The 27,478-nt window shown below is 45.8% G+C and overlaps 1 protein-coding gene across 4 annotated transcripts; it reads left to right on the plus strand.

Annotated features, from left to right (window-relative positions):
* Window positions 1–4,954: 4,954 nt before the first annotated feature.
* On the plus strand, window positions 4,955–24,692 carry LOC139346279 (voltage-dependent calcium channel gamma-4 subunit-like). 4 transcript variants are annotated; one of them, XM_070985271.1, is made up of 6 exons: window positions 4,955–5,185; window positions 10,044–10,358; window positions 14,169–14,420; window positions 17,251–17,334; window positions 19,602–19,742; window positions 20,012–24,692. In XM_070985271.1, the coding sequence occupies exons 2-6, from the start codon at window positions 10,328–10,330 to the stop codon at window positions 20,899–20,901; spliced, it is 1,398 nt and encodes a 465-aa protein (XP_070841372.1). In that variant the 5' UTR covers window positions 4,955–5,185; window positions 10,044–10,327; the 3' UTR covers window positions 20,902–24,692. The 4 variants fall into 4 exon arrangements, with proteins under 4 accessions (XP_070841372.1, XP_070841373.1, XP_070841374.1 ...); XM_070985272.1 differs by having other exon boundaries at window positions 10,047–10,358; XM_070985273.1 differs by lacking the exon at window positions 4,955–5,185 and adding an exon at window positions 9,610–9,722 and having other exon boundaries at window positions 10,047–10,358.
* Window positions 24,693–27,478: the final 2,786 nt, after the last annotated feature.

Here is a 27,478-nt window from a genome sequence, read left to right on the forward strand (position 1 = left end):
AAATCATTCACTTTCAACTTCTTGGGTAAAATACGAGATGGAAGCTTTACGTGCAAATTTAAAATGCTTAAAGAAATATAATAAAATCACATCTAAGTGGTTATCTCCTTGTCTTATAACAGCACTGCTCATTCACACCGCATGCTTGACAAAATGCATCGTGGGACATATTTTACTTTTGACCCATTCAATTAATTTCCCTGTCAGTAATTAAGATTAAATTGATTCATTTTGCTAATCTGCATTAACTACATGGCTTAATCACGTCGAGAAATGCATCAGGGTCACAGTGCTGCTCTTCATTAGAGACGTTCAAACGCTGTTCCACGTTTATTTTTACCCACTAATTACTCAAACCGCTGCTTTCGTACACATGAGAGCAGGAAGTGAGAACTTTGCTTGATAGTGAGTCATTTCAATAGTTTAAATGGGATTTTTAGTCATGTGACTTCCCCTCTGAGCACAGGCAAAGTGTTTCGAGAAAATATAGGTTACAACATGAGTCACTGATTGATTAGTTCAACAAACAATATTTGCATATGTTGATACCGGCGCTTATGCAACAGTCCGAGGTTTGAAGAGGAGATGCTCCGCGGTGCATTATTAAAGCGTGAGTCAGACTTTGCATAACACATTAGAGGTTGTATGTATGTGGAATATTAAGAGATACTGAATCGTGTTTTTTATGAGAAAGCGTCTCATCTCACGTCGTTTATGTATAAAGTGCAGTGATTGTGACTGCAGGTGGTACATGTCATATTATATGACCTGATCCTTGTTATTCAGGTTATTAGTTGAGGAGATGAAGGCTGGTTTAACGTCCTGTTGGGCTTTCTTAAATCTCTGATTATTTTGTACAGCGTTTTACAGCGTTCCTCCAGCACGTCGCCTTTCTCCTGGTGCTTTAGTTTGTTTTCCAGGTTTGAAACATCATAAAAGAGGATCTGAAAACTGGTGCATGTATGTTTGGAAAAGGTTTAGAAGTGTTGAAGCTTGAGTTTGTGTCATTTGAAACTTCTGTGGATGTTTCATTGCAGATATTTCTCCCAAATCTGAACAGTTAGATGTTTCAAACTTGACTAGAAAACTAACACGAGTCTCTAATAGAGTTGTAAATGCATTCAAAGTGCTTTTCTGACTAACACAATGCATTTGTGAGGAACTGTGGATTAACAATGTGCTTACAGTAAAATCCAGCAGGATGCGTGACGAAAGGTGCTGCAGGTGTTTTTGCTTAAGCTGATTGGACCTCTTCATTAGTCTTGGCTGCAGATAATCTGAGGTAAGAATCACTCGTCCTGCCTCACATACGATGTGCAGCAAATCCTACAAGATATTTAGAGAGATGTCAATCAAGCGTGTTTTTTTCGCACCTGGATGTTCCTGAGAAAAAGTCTATTCAGCCCAAATAACAGAGCGCACCTGTGCGGGTGCACCTCAGACGTTCAGGGCTTTAAGAGCAAATAGAGCTGTTGCTGAAATTCTCTGGTCCAATTTTATTTTGGGCAACCTTATAATCCCTTTGTGATTTCAGATAACTGGCCTGACTCTAATTACAAAGTCTGCAAGTTCTCCTCAAACTTGAGAATGACGTAACACCGTCTGCAGCTCACAGCTGCACTTTTCATTTCAGCGACAGGAACAGACTCCTCTGATCAGAGGAGGCGGATCCAAGCACAGATCCCTGTTCGGCATCTGTTTTGTCCACCCTGATGAGCCAGTAAGGGTGAGCTGAGCAGCCCACAGGGCTGATTAGCTGATAGGAATCAGGTGTGCAGGAGGACCAAACTCATAAAGGTGCCAACTGGGCAGGTGAGAAGAGCATGAACGGACACAGGAATTAAATCCAGATGCTGTTTTATACGCTTCAGCTTACAGCCACACATATGACTGTACCTGCCTGGTCTCACATGCAGAGCAGGGTTAGCTCTAGTCCAGCCCAGTGGGTGGTGCTAATGCAGCCAAAGCTGTTCCAAAAAGGCCAAAAACACTCACACACTCCAGGAGTTAGCAGGCAAGCTAGCAGCTATCCATGAGCTGGCACGAACACGAGCGAGAGAAATTCTACGGCTGATCAGGGATCAGATAAACGCCGAGCGACGAGCAGAGTGGAGGCTGATTTCAGGAGTATTTCAGTGTAGCTGCAGCTGTTGTTACACACCGCGCTTACAGGCATGTTTAAGGAGGAGAAAAGATTATGTTTGTGTTCAGGTTTTTGGCCTCCGTGTGAGCCACGTCCTCAAACTGATACCCTAACAGGAAGTCATGCAAATGTCATCCCCTCTTCGCAGCAGGCAGACTTTAACTGTTGTTAGCATTTAAAGGAGTGAGCAGCGTCTGAGCGTCGCGCCTCCTCGGCCTCCTCGGCCTCGTGGAGTCCGCCGCTGTGTGACTGGACTGTGAATGTCAGTGGAAGTTCTGGCTGACTGGCTTTTACTGTCGCTGCGGAGCGGGACTGCACTTCATTTCTAAATGTTTGTCTTTCTGGCCTGAGCATTGATTTCCTCTCCGTCTGTCTTTATTACTCAGGCTCTCCTCCTGTGTATAACCACACACACACAGACTTCTTAACTCCGCCGTTCCCCTGGCAGCCGTCTGATCCATATTGACTTTCCGTCGTAGCTCCGTCTCCCTCACTGTTCCTTATTAAACCTGTAAAGGCTGTCTTGTTCTGCCTGTCTGTTCTCTTCTTCGCACTCATTCTTCACGCTGCCTCTGTTCTTTCCTGGTAGTCTCATTTCTTCTGCCTCTGTCGTCTTTGCAGGAAGCTGACAGAGAGCATCACAGCCTGCGCCCAGTGAAGGAATTAGGTACATATTCATGATGCTGCATGCAATCCCAGAACCACTGCTTTACCCTGCATGATGCACGCATGCAAAGGAGAGTTTTGCCAGCTTTATGAAAGGTTGTGGCTTTTAGTAACCAACACCAGTCCATCAAAAAAAAAAGGCTTGGCTCATCCTGATCCCAAATGTGAATTTGAGTCACACAACACAGAAAAATGCTTGATTTCAAAATCAGAAATATATTAGATTGATGAATTATGACTGTGTAAATCACTTTAATATTGCAGCTGGTGAAGGTGGAGCTCGTTTGAATCACTTACTGTGCTGCTGTGTCGCTTGTGAATGTAATAATTGGCACTGATTATAAGGCTGTTTGTCATTGATAACACTGAGAGAACAACATCCACGATGCATGTAGATTTCCACACGCTGGCGTCTGTCTGATTTTCACCAGCATTTCCAGAACTGATCCACTTCATGAATGACAGAGCAGATAATTCAGAACAAAATGTACAAAGGTTGAAACATTTGCATTCACATCAGACATTTTTTTACATTAAATATCCTCATAACAAAAATCTGTGACCCAAATCCAGAAAGTAGAAAGCTCAAACGTCTGCACCTGCCTCAGCCATCACCCCCGCCCAATCAGCCCCCCGCAGAGACACATTTAAAATATCAGGCACTCCCACCTACTTTTGAATTTCACCCCGCTGTGCTTGATCCATATCTTGATTGTCAAGGAGACCTGAAAAATGGAACTCAACTCCTCGTCTTCATCGCCTCCCCTTCATAACAGGAGGGGTACAAATGAGTCATGGCCGACTGGTTTCCGTGTTTTGTTCGCTAAAGGTCTCCTGGCTTTGATGAAACCATTAAGAACTCATACCTGTTCATCAAAACTACATATTTAGAAGTATTTTACATTAAAGAATGGCTTAGATGTGACTCTACACCTTTGCCTTCATTTAGGATTTGTGAATTCATGCATGTGCAGATACTTCTGGCCTCGATCTCCACCCGCCATCATGGCAGGCTAACGATCGCTAACATCATCGTGCACACTGCAGACTTGTTTGGACGAAGTCGACAGATAAAACACAAGAAAGATAAACTCACCGGCATGTTGGCTTGGACTCGCTGTGTCTCCAGGATAAATGGACGGAACAGAAATGAGCTTCAATACAAGTTCAAAATCTGTTTTTGTGCAAAGTCTTGGAAAGTAGCGACTGGAATGCTGCGATTTGCAGATCGTTCGGTAACACAACATCTCTGAAAACAGAATACTGTGAAAACTGTGAAACTTAACTTGCAGAATAGCTTCTCCTCTGTTACCCCTCAGAAAGCCCCACCCTGTAGGACCAGGAGAAGATTCAGACCCTGAACAGTGCCAGACCTGACAGCCACGTGTGTTGGAGGCCCAGGTTAGCAGCAGGGGAGCCAGTTTCCAGCCGCCCTCCTGCTGTTGTGTTCTCATTTGACCCGTTTTTCCACATTTAGACACGGAGCTGTCAGATGGGATCCCTGCCTGAAGACAGCAGAAGGATTTCTATCTGCGACTGCCATTAAAGCATCTGTTTGCCCAGCCTGCCGCCTCCACATCACATCCTCACAGGTACACAGACAGGTGGAAACTACAGAATGACGTCATGGACTCTTAATGTTTACAACAGCTGATAATGACATTTCACTAACAAAGGCCACGACAACAAAATATGGATTTCTAAAGGTTTAAGAGCACAGGTGATGAAGGAGAGGTGAATGGATGAGGGGTGAGGGATGAGAGGATGAAGGGGACATGAATGAACTTGTTCGGGGCGTGGTCTCTGTTCCTGAACAGTTATAAAACTTCCCTAAGAGAAAAGTTCACGTTACAATTTGTTCCATCTGAGATTTCATCAACAAAAACAAGCAGAAATCCTATTAGACCTTCCTACACACACACACACACACACACACACACATGCGCACAAACACACGCACATCGAGATTTGACGTCCTCTCTCTCTCTCTCTCTCTCTCTCTCTCTCCCTCTCCCTCTCTCTCTCTCTCTCTCTCTCTCAGCAGCGCCACCACCAAAAGTTGCTGCTGCAGAGGAAAGCCTGTAACTGATCAAGATATCAATCAAACCGATCACCAGCATCCCTCTGCTTGGTGCCTATCGGCGGCGCCACGCAGCGCATCGATCGGCCCGGCGCGCGCATGCTTAGAGCCGCAGAGGAGCGCACCACATGCACATGTACACACTGTACTCTTGATAGGGTCACCTGGGAACGACGCGCGTCGCGCCGCTCCGCGTTTGCGTTGATTTGAAACTGCTTAAAACCTGATTTTGTCCAACAAAGCTGCACAGCGGAGGATAAAGTGAAGGGGAGCGGGGTGCGAAGACGCGCTGCGAGGTAAGACAGAGCTCAGGAGGAGAAATTTGAACTATTGTATCAGAAGTGTGAAGCGTCTGTGCAGATGTGACAGGATCTGGAGATGAAGGCGTCACAGAGGACAGTGTGGTCGCTGGAACTCCTGCCACCGTGTCCGTGAATGATTCATATATAATGATTGTGCTTCAGTAAACCGACAGCATCAGCTTGATTCGTCCTGTCCTCTCTGAGAGAACAGTCTGTTTTAGTATGTGTAGGATCTGCTGTACACACTGTGGGCTCAGCAGGAGTCTGGATTTAGATTTCTCTGTCTCTGTATTGGACGTTGGTGAAGGAAGCCGTCTGATTCTGCTCCCCGCCTATCCAGTTTCACTTGGCTCCAGGTGGAGTTTGTGCACAATATCAATATCTTTGATTCATAACAAGAAATGTAAAAAAAAAAGTTTCACTTCTCTCTCTCAGCACTTCTTTGACTTCAATACTCCTGATCTGATAGCAGAATAAAATAGGGAGACCATTGCTCTGCTGTGTTATCAGAGGATGACAAAAGATCTGTACCATCATCGTCACACTGCAGGAATGTGTGTGTCTGGGGAAATATTCCTAAAAAGCCCTAAAATCCTTTTTTAATAGCTCATCTATATAGTGTGTATTTTGAAAATACACAAATAGACAGAAAGAGAGAATAAATCTTAGAAATCCTCTCACGGTGTGGTTCTGTCATGCGATAAAATCTGCAAATCTTCCTACAGATTTTACATTTCTTTCACTATTTGCAGCAGTTTCATTCTAACATGTGAACAGGGAAAGCCTTTCACACCAAACTCATCTCCTCACGCCTCTGATCGCTCTGTGGATTTGGTTTTTGGTGGCTCGCCGCTGTCGTTTACTGTAATCCTGACCAGTTCTCCACCCGGCTCCTCCACCTCGTCCATGTTCTGCTGCTGCTCTGTATTCACAGAAGGATTCGTGCCGCCTGCGTTCATGATGCAGAGCATGGCTGATTTGTCCTTGAACTTTTATTCTCTGCATTTTGCATCTGTGCTGCCGCCGGCGAGCCCCTCCAGCATGTGTTTGTACCATGTTGTGCCGCAGGAGATTTTCCTCATAATCCACACTGTCAGCCTGGAAAGCAGATTTATTTTTGGAGTACTGAGCACAAAATAACAATGTCTGAGTACCTGTTTGTTGATGCTAATTACAGGCCCTCCCCGGGGGTCCTCCAGTGCTTTCGAGGGGTTCCAAAAAGCAGCAATTCAGACCAATGCTGAACTGTTTTCAGCTGCAGTTCCTCTAATGACCACTAGATGGACCATCCAGTAACACTCAAACTGTATTATTGACAAAACTCAAAAAAAAAAAAGAAAAATCCAAATTATTTCTATTACAGCTTATTTCACCCATTTAATTGAATAGTTTGATATGCGGTAAAGCTTAATTGGCATGTACCATTTGACGTGTGACACAACAGCCGTAACTGTGCAACAAACAATGCAGTTGCAGTCGTCTACACACACGAGCTCGGAGCGATTCTGCAAAATGTCTGCGTTTCTGTGGGTTTTACAGCCACATAACACATTTAAACCTGCATCAGTTTGACATGGTTAGCGGCGGTCTGTCTGTACTGTCTGTTGTCACAGTCCAGCCCAGCGCTTACCTGTGCTGCAGCTCTTCAGCCACGCCCCATACCTGCCCATCTGCACACCTAGCCTATTAGGCTCATCAGGAGGGTATTGATGCGTCGCTCTCATTCTTTCCGGTTGCCAGATTGTCGTTGCGTCATGCCAGACTCTCCAGCGTTCTTTGCCAAACTGATCTCCGGTGTTCGACCTCGCCTTTTCCTGACTACTCCGTCAGTCAAAGCCCTGTATCTGCAGATCTTACCGCCTCGGTGGTATTAAAGAGCTTATTCCTCCTCCGAGAGTGGTTTCAATTACGCCGGAAACTGTCAGTGATTTCCACGTTCGATCCGCCCTCATCACAGTATCTCAGTCTGAGCCGGCTCTCTGCTCAGCACGGCACAGTGTTGCCCCGGTTGTCCGTTTCTCCACTAGCTCGTTACAGTCTGTACTGTATCCGTGGGTCTGTGTGAGCAGCTGATTGTGGAGCGCTGCTGTAAAGATCTTCCACTTTGACTAGTAGGTATGAGATTTAAAACATTCATCTGATTATGGCAAAAGCAGTCAGTAGTTTGCAAGAACCATGAGCATCTTTCTCCATAAATGTAGTTTGTAGTTAGTTGTGCTGTCTGTTGAAAGATGTGCTTCGACGTTGTGGAGCGTGTTTGTTTAATTGAGTCCCAGCCTGTGTTACTCACTCATCCCATGTTTCGCTCCAACGAGACTCAAACCTGAGCAGGAAACTAATTTCGATCTTCTGAGTTTCTCTTTAGAAACCTGAGTGATGCCACAGATGGTGAGTCAGTGCTTCTTCTCCGTCGATGGGTCCCAAAGAAAGGATGTGTTCAAATGCTGCGCGAGCAAACTTCACACTTGCACTTGGCACTTTGAGTAGGACTTCTTGAAAGTTTAAAGGGTTTCAGCAGCCAAAAATCATGGGAGGCAACATTAAATGTCCTCTTTTTATTCTCTGGTGGGGGTGGAGGTGTTGAAGAGTTTCAGCCAGCGTTCGTGTGTACAGTTTTCTCTGGATGGACTCCCTGCTCACTTCCTGCCATAAAAAGCTTTGATTTCTGCTTGTAATTTTGGTTCATTACGTCCTGTTCAGTGAGAAGAGTTTAGTGTGAGTAACTCCAAACGGCAGAATCTGCCCGGGCTCATTTAAAGCGAGGAAATGGGAGATTCATTTCCGTTTTTGGTTGAGATGAATAAACTGGTAATGCAAGAGTTTTATTCCGGAACAAGAAGACGAGCGACGCCTCTGCCTACAGAGTAACTGCCCGCTAACAAATCCATCATTGGCGATGTTGAATTTTTTGAGGTGTGATGTTGGTGAGCTGTCATCATTGACTGCGTTTTCGGTTGAAACGATTCAAATCTCAAATCTGTCCCTCAGCAGCGTCAGCGTTAATATTTCATCAAAGGAGAGACAGCTGCAGTGGAAGAGAACGATTCCAGATGTCACACCTTTCTTGCTGTTAATCTTCCACCAACAGTGCAGAATACAGATCTAGGTCATGGACCCAACCCAGAACCAGGACGGAGGCAGGTCCGAATTATTACCATCATCATTGTCTAATCAGGTCCTTTTAGGTTTCCCATTCTGTTGCTGTAGGTGTCAATATGTCCATCAGATCACATAATGCGGCCTTTGGACAGGCTCTGATGGTTCTCGCCTCCCTTTGAACCAGGTCTTACTTTATTCAGGTCATTGTCTGCAGATCTGTTTGTTCCTGTGAAGACCTCTACTGCAGACAAACTTTGAGGAAAATGATTAACAAAAGAGAAACAAGTCCTCCTGAATAATGATGAGATAACGTTTTGTGGTGTGACGCCTCGTCTGGCAGAACAGTATCGCTTCTCAGTGCCTTCAGAAACAGTTAGAAACGAAGGTTTGGGGAAAAAAATGTGGTTCAGACAAAACTAAACCAATGTTGATTCAGTGGGAAGTGGCTTCCCAGATAAACACTGTGGTAACCCATTTCTCCACCCAAACTGCACCGCAATGAACATTTGTTGCTGTGTAAAATTGCCACAGTCGAGCAACCTTTGCTCCAAATACGAACCTGCTACAGGTCCTGTGTCAGTTTAAAGCAAATCTGCTGCATTCATGCACTCAAACGCTGTCGTTTTTCTGGGGAATCTCCAAAGGGAGGTTTTGTGGTCAGTGCCTCTGGTGCTGTTGACGTGTCGGGATCCCCCGCTGTGCTGCTGCTGATGCCTTTCATGTGGATTTTGGGTCCCCTGCAGCTTCAGCAACAGCTCGCAAAAAAAAAAAGCAGAACCTGACCCCGTGTCAGTGCCGACGGGGATCTTCTCTTCAGGAAGTCTGTGCTTGTGTGTGAGTTCGAGCAGGAGAGCAGCCATGCCTTTGAGCAAGGCTTGCTCCTCCGGCTTTGAGAGCTCCGCATTGTGCATTTCAAAGCATGAAACAGCACTAAATGCTGGTTATTTATCCGCCGCACCGACGGGAGGAAAGTTGGACGGGCGAAACATGCCGAGACACCGTCCCCACAGTGCTAATGACTCACGAGTCTGTCATCTCCCCTGTGAATGTTCATTCTTCATGCACTGCGTGCGACCAAGTACATCCAGAACACAAACATGTGTGCGTGTGCGTGTTTGCGTCCGTCATGTTCTGCTGCGCATCGATGGAATTCACACGCTCAGCTGTTACATCCATCCCTCAACTCCCCAACACACACACACGTACGCATGCACAAACACACACACACACACACACACACACACACGCACACACACACACACTCTCGCCAGCTCCACCATAGACTTCGGAATTCACTGTTGCCATGGCGATGGAATAGAGCACGCTCTCTCGCATCGCCTGTTCGTTTCTGTTGCTTCATCTGTCTCCCTCCGTGGAAGCAAACCAGCCTCTCTCCTTTGACAGGGGGCTCCTTTTTTGCCGTCGGCATCAGGTTTTGGATGTTTACTTGTTTGTTTGTTTGTTTTTGAGTGACATGCCGTCATTCTCGTATAGGAAACATGTTTGTTTGGGAGATGCTCGCGTACAGGAGCATCCCCGGTTTCAAGACTCACGTCACGTTCGTTAATCGAATCCATCCTTTCCCCCTTCCTCCTCTGTCCTCTCATCTCTTCCTCTCACTCTTTCTTTTCTCTCCCTCATCTTCTCCTCACCCTTTGCTTCTCTCCCTCTCTTTCTGTCTTTCCTCTCGCTCGCTGTCATCTGCTCTTTACCCCCCTCCCTCCCTCCCTCCCTCCTTTCTTATTTCTCTCAGTAGCTAAGATGACTGCCATGACAATTCAATGAGAGGAGAGGACGCCAAGTGAAGCATCCCCCGCTCACTGAAAAGAAGAGAAGGAGCGCTCAAGGTAAAGAGAGGAGAGGGAGAAGAAGAAGAGGAGGAGGAAGAAAGAAGGGATAAGAGGCAGAGGAGCGAGGGGAAAGCGGAGAGAAAGTGAAGGATAAACGGTGGATGGAGGCGGCTCGGACCGGGGCTACGGAGCGCTCTTCACAGACGAAGAAGAAGAACAGCAGCAGCAGCAGCGGGGGGGAGAGGAGATGGAGGCAAAAGGCAGAAACATGCCCCCAGGTAACACACACACACACACACACACACACACACACACACACAGGCATGCGTGCATGTGGTCGTACACACACAAACAGCAAACAACCAGATGCACATGAGTGTGCAGACACACACACACGACACATACATGCATGGATGTGGACGTTAGATGTTCAAACACACAAACAAGCATGGACAAACACAATCGTGCAGGAAACCACCCATGCACACACACACACACACACGCATGCACGCACACACACACTCTGGGGTGTGTGCGAGGTCTGGTTCAGAAGCGGTTTGGATGAATCTGCGCTGGTATTTGTGCAACCAGGCTGAAGGTGAATGAAGAAGAAAACCAGAGAACGAGCTGCGAGGAAAGAATTTTCTGCTGCGACGCTGAAACTTCAAATGTCAGCTTTCGTGATGTTGTCTTCACCCGCACTGTCGCTCTGGACTCCAGATGTTTATTTATTTCTTTTTTTCAAATGCAAAAAGCAGCCTGGGCGGCTTGGATCCCCTACATTTTCTGACGAGGCTGACCAATCAGGATGAAGTGCAGCTAGGATGCTGAGCGTTGTGCCAACACTTTTATTGCTTATCGCTGATGCAGCTCAGTTTTCTTTGTATCAGAGCAATTTGATTTACCGGCTTTGTCAGTAAATTTACACACTTTTAAAAAAGTAAAACCTGCGTGCATTAACCTGCAGTTCAACTGACTTTGGTTTAATATGTTTTAGTGTTAGTATTTCATTAAAGTTGGACCCAGTTCACCACATCCATCTATGGTCACCCTCAAACACTGCATACCACTGTAGCCTATCAGTGGCCAAGCTTCCATGTTAGAGCTGCCACTCTAACCAGTCTGCTCATAATGACTGAGACACTATCACTGTCTGTTACAGTTGGCTAATCAGAAGCTTTTAAATGTCCAGCAGAAATGTGACCAGTCCAGTGTGAAGGTGCTCTGCACTGAAAACCCCTTGACACAAATATGTGACGTTTGGCTTCACAGATAAATCAAACTGGAAAGTTAAAATTCTACCATTGTTGACAAAAGTTCACATTTTTTGCTCTTCAATGAGCAGATTTGTCTTTTCAGAGACACTTGGGGAAGTTTCAGTGCTGCAGAGAGGTTTTGTTACTCTACAGGAGCACGGCGGTAAATCGATGGACTGCGTTTATATATCGCTTTTCTAGTCATTTTGAGTCTTTTTCAGCCTTTATTTAATTGACTAATCAGTGGTTAAATCAAGCAGCACTGTGTTACTGGATATTAGCATCACTGAAATAACTTCAGTTTTCCAGAAATCATTAAAAAATGTGTAATGAGGCAGACACAAATACAAAAGAGACTCACAGGAGATTTAGGAAAAACATTAAAGTAAAGGGAAATAGTTGGTGGCCGTCAGCTGAGGCCAATTACAACACCTGCTCAACACCTCAAAGTGTTGCTTTAAGTGCAGTTCGATGAATTTAAGACAGAAAATCCTCATTTTTCATCAGAAATCATGCAAATATTCAGCTTCTGTCTGACTCTAAGAAAGAAGCTGAGCACATTTACTCAAGTACTGCACTTACACTGAGTACAATTTTGAGGTACCGTGCTGGAGTATTTCAGTTTTCAGTCACTTTTAACTTCAGCTTGCTGCAGTGTGTACTGTAGTACTGATACTTTTACTTGAGTACATCTGAGTATTTCCTCCACTGTTGGATGGTTTACTTCACCACCCAGTGCGGTGATGTCTCCCTGCTGTCTTTTTGGGACTCACCTTATGAATATTCCAGCAGGTAGGTCAGTTTCAGGGTCAGAGTACCGGCGGCCTCTGTTATTTTGGGATTTGCGTTGCCATGGAAACACCCCTCAGGCCGGCTGAATTAGCCAAATAGTTTAAAAGCCCTCGGCGGGGTTGATATTCTCCACACGATCGATTGTTTACATTAACCTCCCGTTTGCCGTCGCTTGAATGGAAACGGCACGCCGGAGTTTCCAGAAGGCCGGCGCCGGCGTTCGGCGGCCATTTTTCATGAAACGATTGAAATCTTACTGAGGAGCTGAACGGATGTTTCATTTATGTTTCCTGAAGCACAACAGATGTGTTGGATCTCAGTACGTCTCGTCATTCTCTCACTGTTCACCTCTCAGCTTCGACTTCTGCCTCTCCTCCTTCCTCTCCTTTCTCCTCTCCTCTCCTCACCTCTCCTCTCCTCTCCTCTCCTCTCCTCTCCTCTCTTCACCTCTTTCCTCTCCTCCTTCCTCTCCTTTCTCCTCTCCTCTCCTCACCTCTCCTCTCCTCTCCTCTCCTTTCTCCCCCCCTCCTCTCCTCTCCTTTCTCCTCTCCTCTCCTCTCCTTTCCTCTCCTCTCCTCTCCTCTCCTCTTTCCTCTCCTCTCCTCTCCTCTCCTCTCCTCTCCTCTCCTCTCCTCTCCTCTCCTCTCTTCACCTCTTTCCTCTCCTCTCCTCTCCTCTCCTCTCCTCTCCTCTCCTCTCCTCTCCTCTCCTTTCTCCCCCCCTCCTCTCCTCTCCTTTCTCCTCTCCTCTCCTCTCCTCTCCTCTCCTCTCCTCTCCTCTCCTCTCCTCTCCTCTCCTCTCTTCACCTCTTTCCTCTCCTCTCCTCTCCTCTCCTCTCCTCTCCTCTCCTCTCCTCTCCTCTCCTCTCCTCTCCTCTCCTCTCCTCTCATCGTCCCTCTTGTCTCTTTCGCCTTCCTATTTTTAATCATTCGTACATAGACCTCTGACCCCTTCCTCCTTTCCTCTCGTGGTCCTCTGTTGTTGCCCTTTGGCGTCTTTTCCACTTAAAGCTTAACAGTGTTTTTTATCGGCACGCCTTAATACTGAACAGTTTTTCTAACTTTGTTTCGATGTTCTTGGGGAAACTGGTTCGCAGCCTAAAGGAGGATTTTTCCCTCCGTGTCTCCCAGCAGTCCATCTTCCGCTGTTCATTGCTGAAGCGATATTTGATGTGTTATGTATTTGTTGATGCAGCGGGGTCGGCATTTTGTTCTTCTGCTGGCTGCCTGCTGCCAACATTTCTTAACTGCTTCAGGCTGTGTATGCAGTTTTTTTTTTTTTTTTATTAGAAACCGCTCCAGTGTGCTCAAAAAAAAAAATACTGAGAAAGACTCAACCCCATCAGCAGCTCCCACCAGTCACCCACAGTCGCCCATAGGGGACAGTAGTTCTATTAAAGCATAAATATTTGACAACTCAATGCGTGAAATGTGAACAGGATGGAAAGCAGAAAGGTTGCATGTCTTATTTTTAGCATACTCATTTTTAATTTCATGTGTTAAACCATTATTGGTGGAAACAAATGGTCTATTGCACATTAGCCTGATTATTGACATGAATGGACTCTTTGCTTTGTGAATAACAGTCTGAAAATCAATCAGGAACCTGTGACTTAACGTCGTAACGACGCTTCAACTCGATGTGTCATTTCACATCTGTTCTCCATGTGTTTGATATTCAGGAACCATCTGCATAGAATCAGATTTTTTATCCTGATTTCTTCATGAAACTCCTTCAAGTATTCTAGATGATTGTCTAGAAGCAGACTCTGTAAAACTTTTCTAAATTCTAAACGAACATTAACTTAAAGTATGAAGTGACTGCAGCTGTAGAAGCAGCACAGTCAGAACGAGCTTCAGCTCTCTGGTTGACGGATGTTTGTTGAAGGGGTTCATGAAAACAAACAAAAATCTACCCGTTCAAAGAGTGATGGTAAATAACAAACAGGTGACTTGTGATGGCTCGCTAATGATGCTGATTCTGAAAACCGTCTTTAATACGAGCTCCCGTCACTGATTTTGGTGTCTGCGCTCTTGTCAGACATTAGCTTCCTTCCCCGCCCAGCGATGGTGTGGTGCGAGCGAGGCATCCAGGTGCTGCTGACCACCATGGGAGCCTTCGCGGCCTTCGCCCTGATGACGGTGGCCATCGGTACAGATTACTGGCTGTACGCCCGCGCCTTCATCTGCAACAGCACGGCCAACTCGTCCCAGGAGGACTCCAACAACAAGGACAAGAAAGACCCTGGGGCGCTCACCCACTCCGGCCTCTGGAGGATCTGCTGCCTGGAAGGTACGGCTGGTTGTGCAACCATGTTCACGCATGTGTGTGCTGGTGGAAACCTTTGGATGGGTGGGGGTTGAATGTGCGTTTCCTCATATGCTGGTCACTGGAGGGTCTTGTTGAGGTCAGCGTGCTCGTCATTGTAATCAGAGCAGACATAAAGAGGTGTTCTCTTCCTCACAAACGCACAACCAGCACGACGCTTTGCTCCAGTTTGGTTTGTTTGTCTGTTTGTAGATCTGCTCTTTCCTCTGGTGTCTCGACCCAGACACCTCGAAATCATATTTATATCATACACGGCAGAGACAAACTTAACGCTGGCTGGATGGTGTTTAGATGCAACACTTTGGACCTCACTGGATTTGGTGGATGGTGGGCGTATGAAGTCCAGTCTGTGGTTAGCTTCAACAAAGGCACTTTGATTGATGGTCAGGAAAGTTGAGTCTCAAGTCAGAGCTGATGGTTTGTGTGTTAAACCAGACCACGATCTTCCCCTGACCTGAACCGAGTGCTGCGAGTGTCGACACACAACCGGAAAATGTTTAATAGTCACAGCCGCTGCAGGCACACGTATTGCAAGATTGGATATTTAGGCCAAAATAAAAGGAAAAACTGTGTCAGTGAACATTTTACTGACACATTTTGGAGATTTTTCTGATTTATTTGTATGTTTTCTTCCCTGAATGACACAACCAGCAGCAGACAAAAAAAAACAATAAAATAAACAATGCTAATGAGTTCCTTTGCTAACATCCATATAAACCTCTTTATTTATCATATCTGGCGTACGGTCCTGGACGGTGCAGGTCATTGGTGAGACCAGATGCAGCATGGGGCCATGGTGGCAGATCTGCACCCCCCTGCCGCCCAGATAAAACACACAACATCGTTTGAAAGCGCCTTAAAACCTGCAGTGATGAGGTTCCTGAGCGAAAACATGAGGCGATCTGCATCGTTCGTTTATCTGTAGCTGTATAATGCGTCATCTCAGCCTGACGTGCTGCAAACATGACGAATTCAAAAGCTGCTTTGACCCCCTTCTTTGCTTTTTTGGTACATCTTGGCATTGTTACATGATTTAGATAAGAGGATTTCCAGATGTGTAGCTTCATTACTGCACTGCCCTGGTTCTTTTACTTTCATGCACACACACACACACACACACACACACACACACACACACACACACACTCACTGTACATGCATACACTCATACTATGCACTCAGCATAAAGCTCATCATAAAGCCCCAGAGCTCAGATATGAGCGGTGACTCATTCAGCGACTGCTTAAATAGTTTTCCTGCGTCGCTGCAGCTGACAGACAGGAGAGGACACACACACACACACACACACACACACACACGAATGCTCTTGTGTTTTAGTTAAAGGTGCGACATTTTAACAGCAGTAAATAACCACATTCATGTGGAGGCTTCAATAAAATGATCATACACAGGAGGACAGCGTGTTTTCTATTGTGTGCAATCAAATCTGACATGGAAGGAATCACGTTTAGTCGTTTTTGTGATGTATTTCATATGGATGGAAGACCTCTTGCTGTTTAGATGCAGCAAAATATTGACTTTCGTTGTTGCCTGCTGGCTGTTTTAGGAATCATGAAGGTGTTGGATGCCCTTTAATCCCAATCTGCTGTCCGCTGGGCCCATTTGTGGATTGCTGTTCCCCCTTTAAACTGGTTCCCAGTGCTGTTAGATTAGTAATTCTGTCCCATTGCGTCCACGATGCATGTTCAGGGTTTTCTCGGCTGACTTTTGTTTGTTTGTGTGAAGTGTCCTTTTCACGTTCTGTTTAATGGTTGCTTTTTTCTGGTCTTTCATTTTGTTGCACGAGAAACGAGGCATCTGTCTTTCCTCACTGTTTATTTTGTTCATGAGATGCACAAATAGCCGTCAAGGTAAATAAATATTCCTTCTCAATGAGAAATGTGAGCACGCAGCAGCAGCTTCAGCCATGATTTCCAGGACAAAACAGACAAACAGCTGCTGTTCGTACAGAGCCGAAGCTTCCAGAAAGTGCAGGATGGCGCACGGTGGACGAGCTGAAGAGCCAGCAGACCGTATGTTTCCGTACAGAGGAGAAGAAAATTCAGATTCTGGTTGTGGATTTGATTCGAGCTGGTTTGGACACCAGGACGATCACCATTCGTCCAGTTGGTTTTAACAACCAGGAATAAATTAAAATAATCTACCTTCTTATCCAACCACGTCCATCATCAGGACTGCTTTAAAGCAGCTTTTTGGAGCTGTGCTGACGGCTCCGGGGACGGACATCGCGGTCAAACTGTCCACTGCTTCTCAACACGGATTAAGATTAAGTTTTCCACACACATTCTGTTATTTATGTTAACGTTTGCTAATCACACCTGCATTACATCTTATCTTAGTGGTTCCCAGACGATGAATCCTAATGAGCTCATGCTGTTTGCATTTAGGATTTTCCGCCTTGCTGTGGGTCAAAGTCTGAATTTGTCCAATACTTCGAAGAAATGTTACGTTTCCGTCAGCCTCGCCTGAACCTTAAGTTAATTGCTAAATGGCGTGCTGTTATTCTAAGATGGTGAACACGGTTAGCATTACGCCTGCCTAACATTAGCATGTTAACACGTGAACGCTAGCCTGGCTGTACGCGCTTAGACGACAACTCGTCAACTGTTTGTCTGATTGGCTCATGACGAGGCATCGCTCTCTTTTCCTTACAGACACACTAATTTCTGCCATTTTGTCTTTTCTGTCCCATCATGCTCTCTTTCTTGTGACCTCCGCTTTATTCTGCCGTCTTCCTCACCCTCTCCTCCTCTTCCTCTCTGTCTCTTTACAGGCTTGAAGCGCGGTGTGTGTTCCCAGATCAACCATTTCCCAGACGACGCAGACTACGACCAAGATGCTGCAGAGTATCTGCTGCGTGAGTGATACACACACACACACACACACACATAGCCTGTACTACACACAGTGCGCACACACACATTTGAACAGAACAGAACACGCATACACACTCCACAGTCTCCATCACACACGGATACAGAAAGGACAGAAGGGGGTGGTGGGCGGACATCAATGCACGGATGTCAGATTCAAGCAAAGCGTTCCTGGAGGTGTGTGTGTGTGTGTGTGTGTGTGTGTGTGTGTGTGTGTGTGTGTGTGTGTGTGTGTGTGTGTGTGTGTGTGTAAATGCCCAGGTGCATGGGGTTGGGAGTCTGGGGGTGTGCAGAAAGCCTTTTTTTCCACAGATGGATTGAAAGAACAGCCTTCACTAATGGATTATTTTCAGCTCAGGATTCAGGTTTCACATCCTGCCTCCATTGTGATGGCGAATTCTGTTCGTACAGCCCTGAACCTTTCGCTTTACAAAGTGTACGTTCCATCCATATATTATATAAAGATATCTATTTCTGCGAAGGAGGCTGCGATCCTATCTCAGATGGTCGTGTCTGCTTTGCTTTGCAACCTCGACTGAACTGGAATGCTTTTAGCTCCCCAAAGGCTGCACAGTCCTCTCCTTTGTTTTACATGTGCAGACTGCAGAGTCGCAGACAATCATGGGATGCTCCAGATTTGTTTTAATTCAAGCAGCTGAATTATTTCTCATTATCAGCCCAAAAAACTAAAGCTTCTTCCTCTTTCCAATAAAATCCACTGAAACCCAATTCCAGGTCTCTGAGATGCAGCTAACAATTATTTTCATTAAAGATTGTTCGATCTTCCATTTGTTTCTTTAATGAATAGAAGAATTGTTTAGTCGTGTTTGTCATTGCTGTTTGTAAATTATTGTTCTGCTGATCGACTCGTCTCTTGACCGGCCTCGTCACACTTCAGCTCCACTTCTGACAAACAAACAGGAGTAAAACTTAAGTTAATTGGAGGAGGCGATTATCACTCGACTAAATAATCTGTTCAGGCGACGCAGAGACGGGTTTGCCACCCTGAAGGTCAGACAATAAGGACTTAAAGCCGCGACATTAGAGCGACGGCTGTAGACGCTCCTTCAACCGTTGCGGTTTAAAGCCTCTAGTCACGACAAACAGCGACTTCTCAGGTAATCGATAATGAGCTGAAGATGCGAGCGCCACCCACGCAGTACCTCCTTCCTGTTAAAATGAGAGAATCATCTGCAGCCTCTGTTTGACATGTCCGACAGACGCTGCTGTGAATATATGCTTATCTCAGCATTATCTGCTCCCTTCAGAGGCAAACAAAAGCTAACGCAGCCGGAAAAGTCACCTTGAAAACTTCAAGGCTCTGCTGTTCCACGTGTCGCTGCCAGAAATGGAGCCACTCAGCATTTTAATCTTCTGTAATGTCTCTGCGTTATCACCGCTGCTTACAGGTTTGAGGTGTCTGCAGAGGAACGTACTGTGGAGGGTTTGAGGTGACGTAATGCAGCCAAACTCCTGAGCTGTCAGGTGGCTTATTAACTGCCAGGGAATAATGATTTTGTTGCTGATAAACATGATTAGTTTCATGCCTGTGTTGATCCTGTGCTGTCAGGTTGGCAGTCTGAAGCTCATCATGGCAAAAAACATGTTATTATTCGTGGTGCTTGAACCCATTTAAAGCTGCTGTTTGAGTCCCACTCTAATCTACTGCTGTTTTAACAGCACTGCAGCAGTTTATTATTTTAATTCTGTCATGTTTGGAGACTTGCAAGAGGCAGATTTTTAAAGAAAAGTGAAGGAAGCCAGGATATTGTGACTTTCAGGGTCCTTCTCCAAAAACACCAGATCCTACATTTCTAATAATTAAACTTGATTTTGCATTGTCATTAGACCCCCGTCGCCTGATAAACCTGTAAAGTTTTAGAAACTCTCTGCCCCAGTTTGTAACGCAGGCTCCTCCAGAGAAACAGGAGACATTATGTAATAAATATTATGTAGTAAACTTATATAAATGCAGTCAGTAGCTGCTGTTCCAGAGCCAAGTTGTAGTGTCAGCTACATATAGCACGTCTCGGTAACACTTCTCCTCCCAGGAGTGTCACAAGGCTGTTAACTTTGCACCTTCAAATGGTGTCGAACCTCCAAAAAAAGCTAAACGAAACTCATTAATTGTACTACAGAAGTAGAGAATTAGTCATATTTATCAGACTCAACAAAGTCTAGAGAAAGTCGACAAACCTAAGAAGCATTTCAGCACACAAGAAGATGCGTTTGTGTGTGTCCTGGTCTGCAGGTGTGGTGCGAGCCTCCAGCATCTTCCCCATCCTCAGCGCCATACTGCTCCTGCTGGGTGGAGTCTGTGTCGCTTCCAGCGGCTTCTACAAGAGCAAAAGAAACATCATTCTCGGTGGAGGGATCCTCTTCGTAGCTGCAGGTGAGACTACAGCTTTGTCCTGGTTCAGACAGAGATCTTATTCCACCCCAAACAAGCTGTGCTAAAGCACCTTCAGTTTCAGATCCATCAGTCAAATACAGGCATGATAACAAGTCCTGATGTATGAGATGAGTTTCAGATTACGCCCGCCTCTTCTCTGGATAATTGAAAGAGTTCCAGTTTCCCTGCCTGGAAAACAATTTAATGAAGCTGCAGGTTAACGTGTCTCACAGGAGCACTTACTGTCGACGTCTTGTACATTTCTTCAGGGCTCAGCAACATCATCGGAGTGATCGTGTACATCTCGGCGGCGCTGAGCGACATCTCCCCCAAGAAAGACGAGGACAAGAAGTGGCACTACTCCTACGGCTGGTCCTTCTACTTTGGCGGATTGTCCTTCATCCTGGCCGAGATGGTGGGTGTCCTCGCTGTCAACATCTACATCGAGAAGAACAAGGAGCTGCGTTGCCGCTCTCGCACCGACCTCTTCAAGAGCACCACACACGCCATGCTGCGACTGCCCAGCTACCGTTTCAGGCGGCGCTCTCGCTCCAGCTCGCGCTCCACCGACCCGCCGCACTCGCAGGAGACCTCGCCCGTCGGCGCCTCCAAGACCTTCAGCCTGCCGCCCTCCGCCCCGCCTTTCTCTGTGGCCACTCTGCCCAACCCGCACCACACCAGCAGCGGCGGAAGCGGAGGAGGCGGCGACATCTCTATGTACACCCTGTCGAGGGACTCCAAGCTGGGCAGCCTTGGCGGCGGCGCCCCACCTCTCTACGGCACGGTGGACCGCGCCACGCTGTACCAGCTCCACAACTACTTCCCAAAAGATTCCAGCGGCAGCGGCGGAGGAGGAGGAGGAGCGGTGATAAGCAGCGGCACGCTCCCGTCTCACTCCAAGTCCAACCTGGCAGCGGCAGCAGCTGTTTCCCAGAATTCAGCACCACTGAATACCTCCACATCATCCACCACACCGGCCCCGCCAGCTCCGATATCCACAGCCACCATGGAGAGGGAGAGGGACAGGGACAGGGACAGGGACAGGGACAGGGACAGGGACAGAGACAGGGGCAACGTGGGAACCCTGGACCGACTGACGGCCAAAAGGGACAGGGATAGCAACTCAGATACACTTAACAGGAAAACTACGCCAGTTTAAAACTAAACCTCAGAGGAGGGAGAGAGGGTTGATATAAAAGATTTAATGTAGAGAGGCGTTAGGGAAGAAGCGTAGGGCTGAAAATGTGTGGGTGACACTTCGACGGATGTTTCTGTCCTTGAGCCTGGGGTATCAAGCTGCCATAAATACTTAGAAATATCATAAGCTGTCATAAAACACCTGACATCATGTGCAAACTCATGACAATTGCCTTAAAACGGTCATGACGTGCTTCAAAAATCTCCTTTCTGTAAGTTGATAATACAGCAATGGTGCAGTGGAGGCTTCAGCAGAAGGGATTTTTGTTTTCTTCTAATATCAGCATCCATTTCAAAATGTCGTCCCAAGTCATACACGCACAACTGGGAGCTTCCCAGGAAAACCAGTCTCCCAGTGCAGCAGTTGGGGGTTAAGTGCCTTGCTGAGGAGGCAGGTGAGCTCAGCGGTAATTTACTCTCCCCCTCGACGTTTTGTCAGCTGCTGTGGAGACTTAAAGGCAAACTTCACGTTAATAAGAGCTTACTAAGCACTGATTTTATGATTTGCAGGTCCCAAAAGATGTAGGTTAGAACTGAACCTGGTTTAGAAGTGAGTGCACAGCCAGTGTGAGCTCGAATTTAAGGCGTCTTCTTACCTGCAAAACACCAAATCAATGCTTCCTGCTTCTCTAAACCATACAACACTTATAATAACGAAATAAAAAGTAGGTGTCCAGATGGTATAAGCCACAATTCTCTGTTATATTTCTGTTTTAAAAAGAACAGAGAGCCACAGACGGGTACATTCAGCCAAGTAACAAGCTGCTCAGTGACGAGTTGACTGCCAAATCAAGGTCAACAGTAGCTACTTAACCTCTGGTCCTAAGACAGTGACCTCAGCCATATCTCACCTTCTGACACACACACACACACACACACACACACACACACACACACACACACACACACACACAGCAGAAGAGGCTGACACACTGTGAGCCTGTTTCTTTTTTATTGTGTCACAGTGACAGATGGGCATTCTGCAGCCGTAGACTTCAAGCTTCGGCCTCACGCCTCCGTTACACCACTGCCGCTTGTCACAGTCTCGTCCATCTGACAGCAAGCATCTTCATCGCACGTTAAGTTCCCGCAGTCATTGTTCAGACGCGTGAAACACAGTGTGAACGGTGGCCAAGTGGAAGCAGACTGGTCTTCTTGTTTCAGGGTAGTTTTACTTGTGTTTTGCTCCTGAAACAACGGGAACTGCAGCAACAGAAACTGTTTCAGAATGCAGGTTTAACGTTGATATGGAGCGTTAAGTGGTGTCTGTCAGAGCCTACAGCCAGACGGCACTGGGCAGCTCATGCAGGTCTGTGGCTTGATGCAAACTCATCTCGACCGCCACAACCTCTAAAATTCGTTGTGAAGCCAGTTGCTTATAAACTGGATCTCCAGTTTTAAGCTTGAAAAAAAAAACAATAATTGGGCTTTCTGGGAAAACTGGTTTCACTGGTATTATTGATCAGCGGCTCTTTCAGCCGCTCGCTCGTGAATTCTGCTGATTTTGTGAGTTGCCAGCAGAAACGTTGCTAAACGTAGTTGATGAAAGTGCACGTGAAGACGGACTTTTACTTATTCTGTGTTACGTTTAGTCGCCGACACTGATCCCAGGGTTTGTATGACTGTTTACGATGATGATTTGATACCGAAGGCTACAAGGCAGTCATGCGTTGAGTGTTCCTGCAAAGGGCTGCAACCAACGGGCAACAGGGCGGGGGTCAATTCAGTTCACACTCAGGGGGTGTAGTTTTAGTTAGAACCTAGATCGAAAGCTCAAAATTAAAATCGTGCTACTCCAGTATAACGATCTTATCAAACCAAGCTCCTCACTTATCCTTAAAAACACACAGAAGTGAAGATTTATTTAGCACTGAAGAAGATTTAAATGATCTTGGACCCAATCAGACTCTGAGCGCAGGATATTTTAGATAATTGGAGGGCGAAAAATGTCCTAATGCATGTGCTGCATCACATTTTGGACTAAAAGCCTTCACATGTCCTAAATCTGACCACTGGACGGATACCACGAACTGCGAACGCACGTCTGAATCAGCTGCGTTTGCAGATGAATTCAAGCCAACCCTGGTCGACGACGGCGAGTTGGAAGAGGAGGGAAAGAGGAAAGAGCACAACAGCTAGCTTCAGTTCCCCTTCCCTCCGTCTCTCTTTTAGCTATAACTATATACTATTTCACAAACTAGAATAATAAATGTATTATTGAGTATATTATCGGTCCATTCTCTTCAACAAAAGCACATAATGTCTGTAAATGGTAATCTTTGGGTTGTCTTTTCATTGCGAGTGATTGATCATCTCTAGGTTACATGAGATTGTAACTCTTTGAGTATTAATATCATGTTGCTGGTGTTTCTATGATCGTAATGGTTATTGCAGGGTATTTATACATTTCGAAATCTTTTCTTTTTGTAATTTTTTTATATTCCTTTCAAGGACTTTTTAAGTTTCTTTCCCTTGCTTATGTACACTAAAGTCAGTGGTGTTGCGTGGAAAGCATGTGCACAGCAGTGAGAGGGTGACGGTGTATAAACTCATCTTCGGATCATCGTCTTCATTATTTTTGGACGCGTCGTTGTACAGGGGGAGTCGACTGAGCGTGCATGCACCCTTACTCACGCATTCACGCTGGCACCCGCCCAGTGAAACCAGTCTGCTGCTGGTTACTGAGCGGCTTCCATGGAGCAACTGGGCGCTTCGTGCCCTCCGTAAGGGCGCACCGAGGGTTGCTAAAGAAAGAAAAGTGTCATTTTTCTCCCTCCATCGTGGTTTTTGGACCTTCTCGTCCATTTTTTATTACTGCTCAACATTAGTTTGAGCGGAAATGTATTTTCATGTATTTATTCTCTTGCTTCCATTTTCTTTCATTTTATGATTTTTGAAACGTTTCCTCACCGTTATGTTTATTTAATCTTCTCTATTTCTATCTGCAGTTGCTGTTTGTCCCTTTTCCTTGTTTTTATTTCAGCTTTTGTCGTTTGTTCTCTGTGACTTTTTAATATTCTGCTCTTCCATCATCATTGGATCTTCATTTCCTTGCAAGCTATTGATTTTTTATTTTCTAAACATTACCAACGTAGCCTAATAATCAGTGTTTTTTAATGTTCTGACTAGTGTATAATTGTAGGCGATAGAATTTATATTAATCTATTTATTTTCGTGGTGGTATGTATAGATATTCTTAATGTTATGTTGTTTCAGAGCTCCTACAGCTTTGGGCTCCAGAGGCTTCACGCCTGCCTGGACGTACGTCAGTGGCCTAAATGCTGAGAGAGTGAGCTAAATGTGCTCTGTGTTGGTGTTGTCAGTGGTTTCTACATCGTAAACAACGAGTGCAGCAAAATTCATCAGCCCCACGCTTCTGAGAAATATGTGAATTGTTGCAAAGTCACTTAAAGAAGAGCGACATGCATCCTGCTTTTTACCTTTTGTAAACTGTTTGTGACGTTCTGTCACTTGGTTTGAACTTCACCTCCTTGTGTGCGTGAAAGCCATTTTAAAGGCAGCAGAAGCTCCTTTCTCCAACACTTAGGCTACTGACACGAGTCCAACCGGAAGCTCTTCACATGGAAAACTGGTATATTCCACTCAGCAGACCGATACATGTAAAGAACAATAAGGAGACGGGGAAGCAATACAATATACTGATCCTCACTGGAAAAGACAAAAAATATAAGGTATATATACAGTACATATATATAAATATATAGATATATTCAATAAAGTTCTATATGAAAATGTGTTTGTGTCGTGAATTATTCAGCGCAAATAACATCATGAAACACTGTTTTGATTTACTGTGATGATTCACCAGCAAGGGAGGCACGGTGGCACAGCAGCTAGTGCTCACAGCAAGAAGGTCGCCGGTTCAATCCCCGGGTCGAGCGGGACCTTTCTGTGTGAAGTTTGCATGTTCTTCCCGTGCATGCGTGGGTTCTCTCCGGGCACTCCGGCTTCCTCCCACAGACCAAAAACATGCTCATTAGGTTAATTGGTGACTCTGAATTGTCCTTAGGTGTGAGTGTGAATGGTTGTCTGTCTCTATATGTTGCCCTGCGATCGACTGGATGGATGGATGGATGGATGGATGGATGGATGGATGGATGGATGGATGGATGGATGGATGGATGGATGGATGGATGGATGGATGGATGGATATGCAGCCCCTGTTCAACCACTTCATTGGCATTGCGATATGCGCGTATCCGTAGAAACAACGATTGTGTTCATTATCTAAAAAAGCAGCGACCTTGATTGTTGAGTGGTCGCAGAAAAGAGTCGTGGGAGGATCTGTGATCTCAAATGTCTCAGTCGTACACTTTGGAGCTCAACCATCCACATTAATTCACCTCATCATCACGAGGCTAAAGTGAAGAACATTGTACCATTGTACACGACTGTAGCATGACCTTCTGTGTTTGGAGTTCAGCACATCATGATGCACTTTAAGTTAAGTTCGTTACTAAGTTAGCAGACAGGAACCACGGTCTCCTGGGTTCAGTTTAGTCCAGCGAAGGCTGATGAGTGTCTGTGGATGATGAGCTCATTGTTGCTGTTTCACAGGCCTCAGGGTGACCCTTAGAGCGCTTAATGGACTTGGACCAAGTTTATTGTTTGCCCTCAACAACACTGCGATCATCTACTGCTGGTTTATTGGAGGTTTCCAGCAAGAGTTGTGCATTGTCTTTATTCTTATCTTGATCTTATTTTGCATTCATTTTTGTCTTCGTTTTTATGTCCATTCGGTTTTTGTTTTCGATGTAAAGCTCTCGCTTGGTGCATGTGACTTCTTTCTTGTAAAACACTTTGAGCTGCAATTTCTGTATGACACGTGCTATACAATTAAAGTTTCTTATTATTATTGTTGCTGCTGTTAGTTGCTGTTGGCTTGTCCACAGTGGAAGCGAGGTGTGTCGGCGCATCACTAGTAGACAAGGATCAACCCATGAGATATTTCTTACCTTCACTGCCTGGACCAGCACGTCCAGGCTACAGTACCTTCATCAGCACCTCTGCTCTTTTGCTGCGTGCTGTGGGCGTCGGTTGATGCAATGCTACATGACATGGCAGGTGTTGCGCCGGGAAAAAGATGTCACACTACGTCTACCTCTTCCAGTGAAAGACAAGAGTCTGACCTAAAACTGGAGGCAGCACAGACTTCGACAGGCAGTAATTAAGACGGCGTGGCCTCTTAATAACGCTGAGACGTCTTCTCTGGAGAAAAACACAGGCTGGGATTGTCAGCCCAGAGGAAATGTGACAGTTTCTAATCCCGCTGACAATAGATCTGCTGGCAGAGCACGCTGGAGACTGAGATGTGTTTGGTTGAAGCAGTGAGGAATGTGATTTGGTGTCAAAGTTTTAATTAGTCGGCCTCTCCGTCTGAAATCCTCCTGACGCTTCGCCGCCGTCTTCACGTCTTTGTGCAGCAGGAAAAGGCTCGGCAGCACTGCGCCGACAGCTCCCACAAAGCGACGCGTTGTCTCTGATTCTGCTTTCTCGCCGTGTCTTTGTAGCTATGCGAAGACATAAGAAGCCTAATATTTCTGTGGGTTGTAAAGAACACCTTCATATTCTTCTCAGCCCAACCACTTTTTCTCAAGATTAAGGCTGACTGTTGCTGAGCCTCGCTTGGCGGTTCGGATGCATGTAACTGTGTCTCTAAAATGTGAGAATCATCTCTTGAATCTGCATCCGTGACTCTTGCTGCTTTGTCGATTCAGCAGTTTGGGTGAGGAGTCAAAGGTTTATTGATCTAAGATGAAAGATTCCCGTCAAGGTAATTGGAAAAAGATTAAGGTGGCTGAGGTTAAGCTGAACCATTGGTCACGTGGTCAGGATTAGGCTGAGGCCGTTAGCTGGGGTCTCATTATAAGCTAATTTACCTGGTTGGAGAGTCACATGTGTGATTCAAAACACAGGAAGGGGCAAAAGAGACTAACCTTCAGTTTTAGACACCTTCAGCTGGACTTATTTTGCACTGAATAGTTTTTTTTATATCTTTCTATTTCACCAAATAGATTATTGAATGTTTCCTGCTGAAGGTGAAAATATCAGGACTGAGGAATGAACGTAGAATAAAACATTATAATTTAACAACTCAAAGCAAGAATGTCCCAGTTTATGAAACTGGTGTTTCTGTGGGGAATTCACAAGTTCTGATTGCATTCGCTCCCACAGTCCAAAGACGTGCAGGTAAAGTCTCTCAGGTGTTAGATTACAACAGCTTTTGTTTGTTTGCATGCTTCTGGGCTTTCTGGGCCCCAGCGTGGACCACAGGCCGGCTCAGAGGCAGGCTGTGTTTCTGTCAGAGCAGTCAGGAACCTCCTCGTATCTCCATTGTGTGGCCGGCGTCCAGCATTAATAAAAGCACAATATGCTGTAACCCTTCACAGCAGGCCGGTGTCTACACTAGAGTTCTCCCATGGTGCACCTGGCTCTCCCGTATTATTATGTCTGAGGCTAGCAGCACAGTTGTCATACACAGAGCCCGATATGATAATAGCTACCGCCTTGTGTCAGCT

This window comes from Chaetodon trifascialis, chromosome 17 (assembly GCF_039877785.1).
Source record: "Chaetodon trifascialis isolate fChaTrf1 chromosome 17, fChaTrf1.hap1, whole genome shotgun sequence".
Taxonomy (NCBI): Eukaryota; Metazoa; Chordata; class Actinopteri; order Chaetodontiformes; family Chaetodontidae; genus Chaetodon; species Chaetodon trifascialis.

Excerpts from the sequence above, each read along its gene's own strand:
- LOC139346279 (XM_070985271.1), top strand. The coding sequence starts at position 10,328 with ATGGAGGCAAAAGGCAGAAACATGCCCCCAG. Across the intron at positions 10,359-14,168 it reads AGGCAGAAACATGCCCCCAG|ACATTAGCTTCCTTCCCCGC; the intron begins GTAACACACACA and ends CGCTCTTGTCAG. Across the intron at positions 17,335-19,601 it reads TGCTGCAGAGTATCTGCTGC|GTGTGGTGCGAGCCTCCAGC; the intron begins GTGAGTGATACA and ends CCTGGTCTGCAG.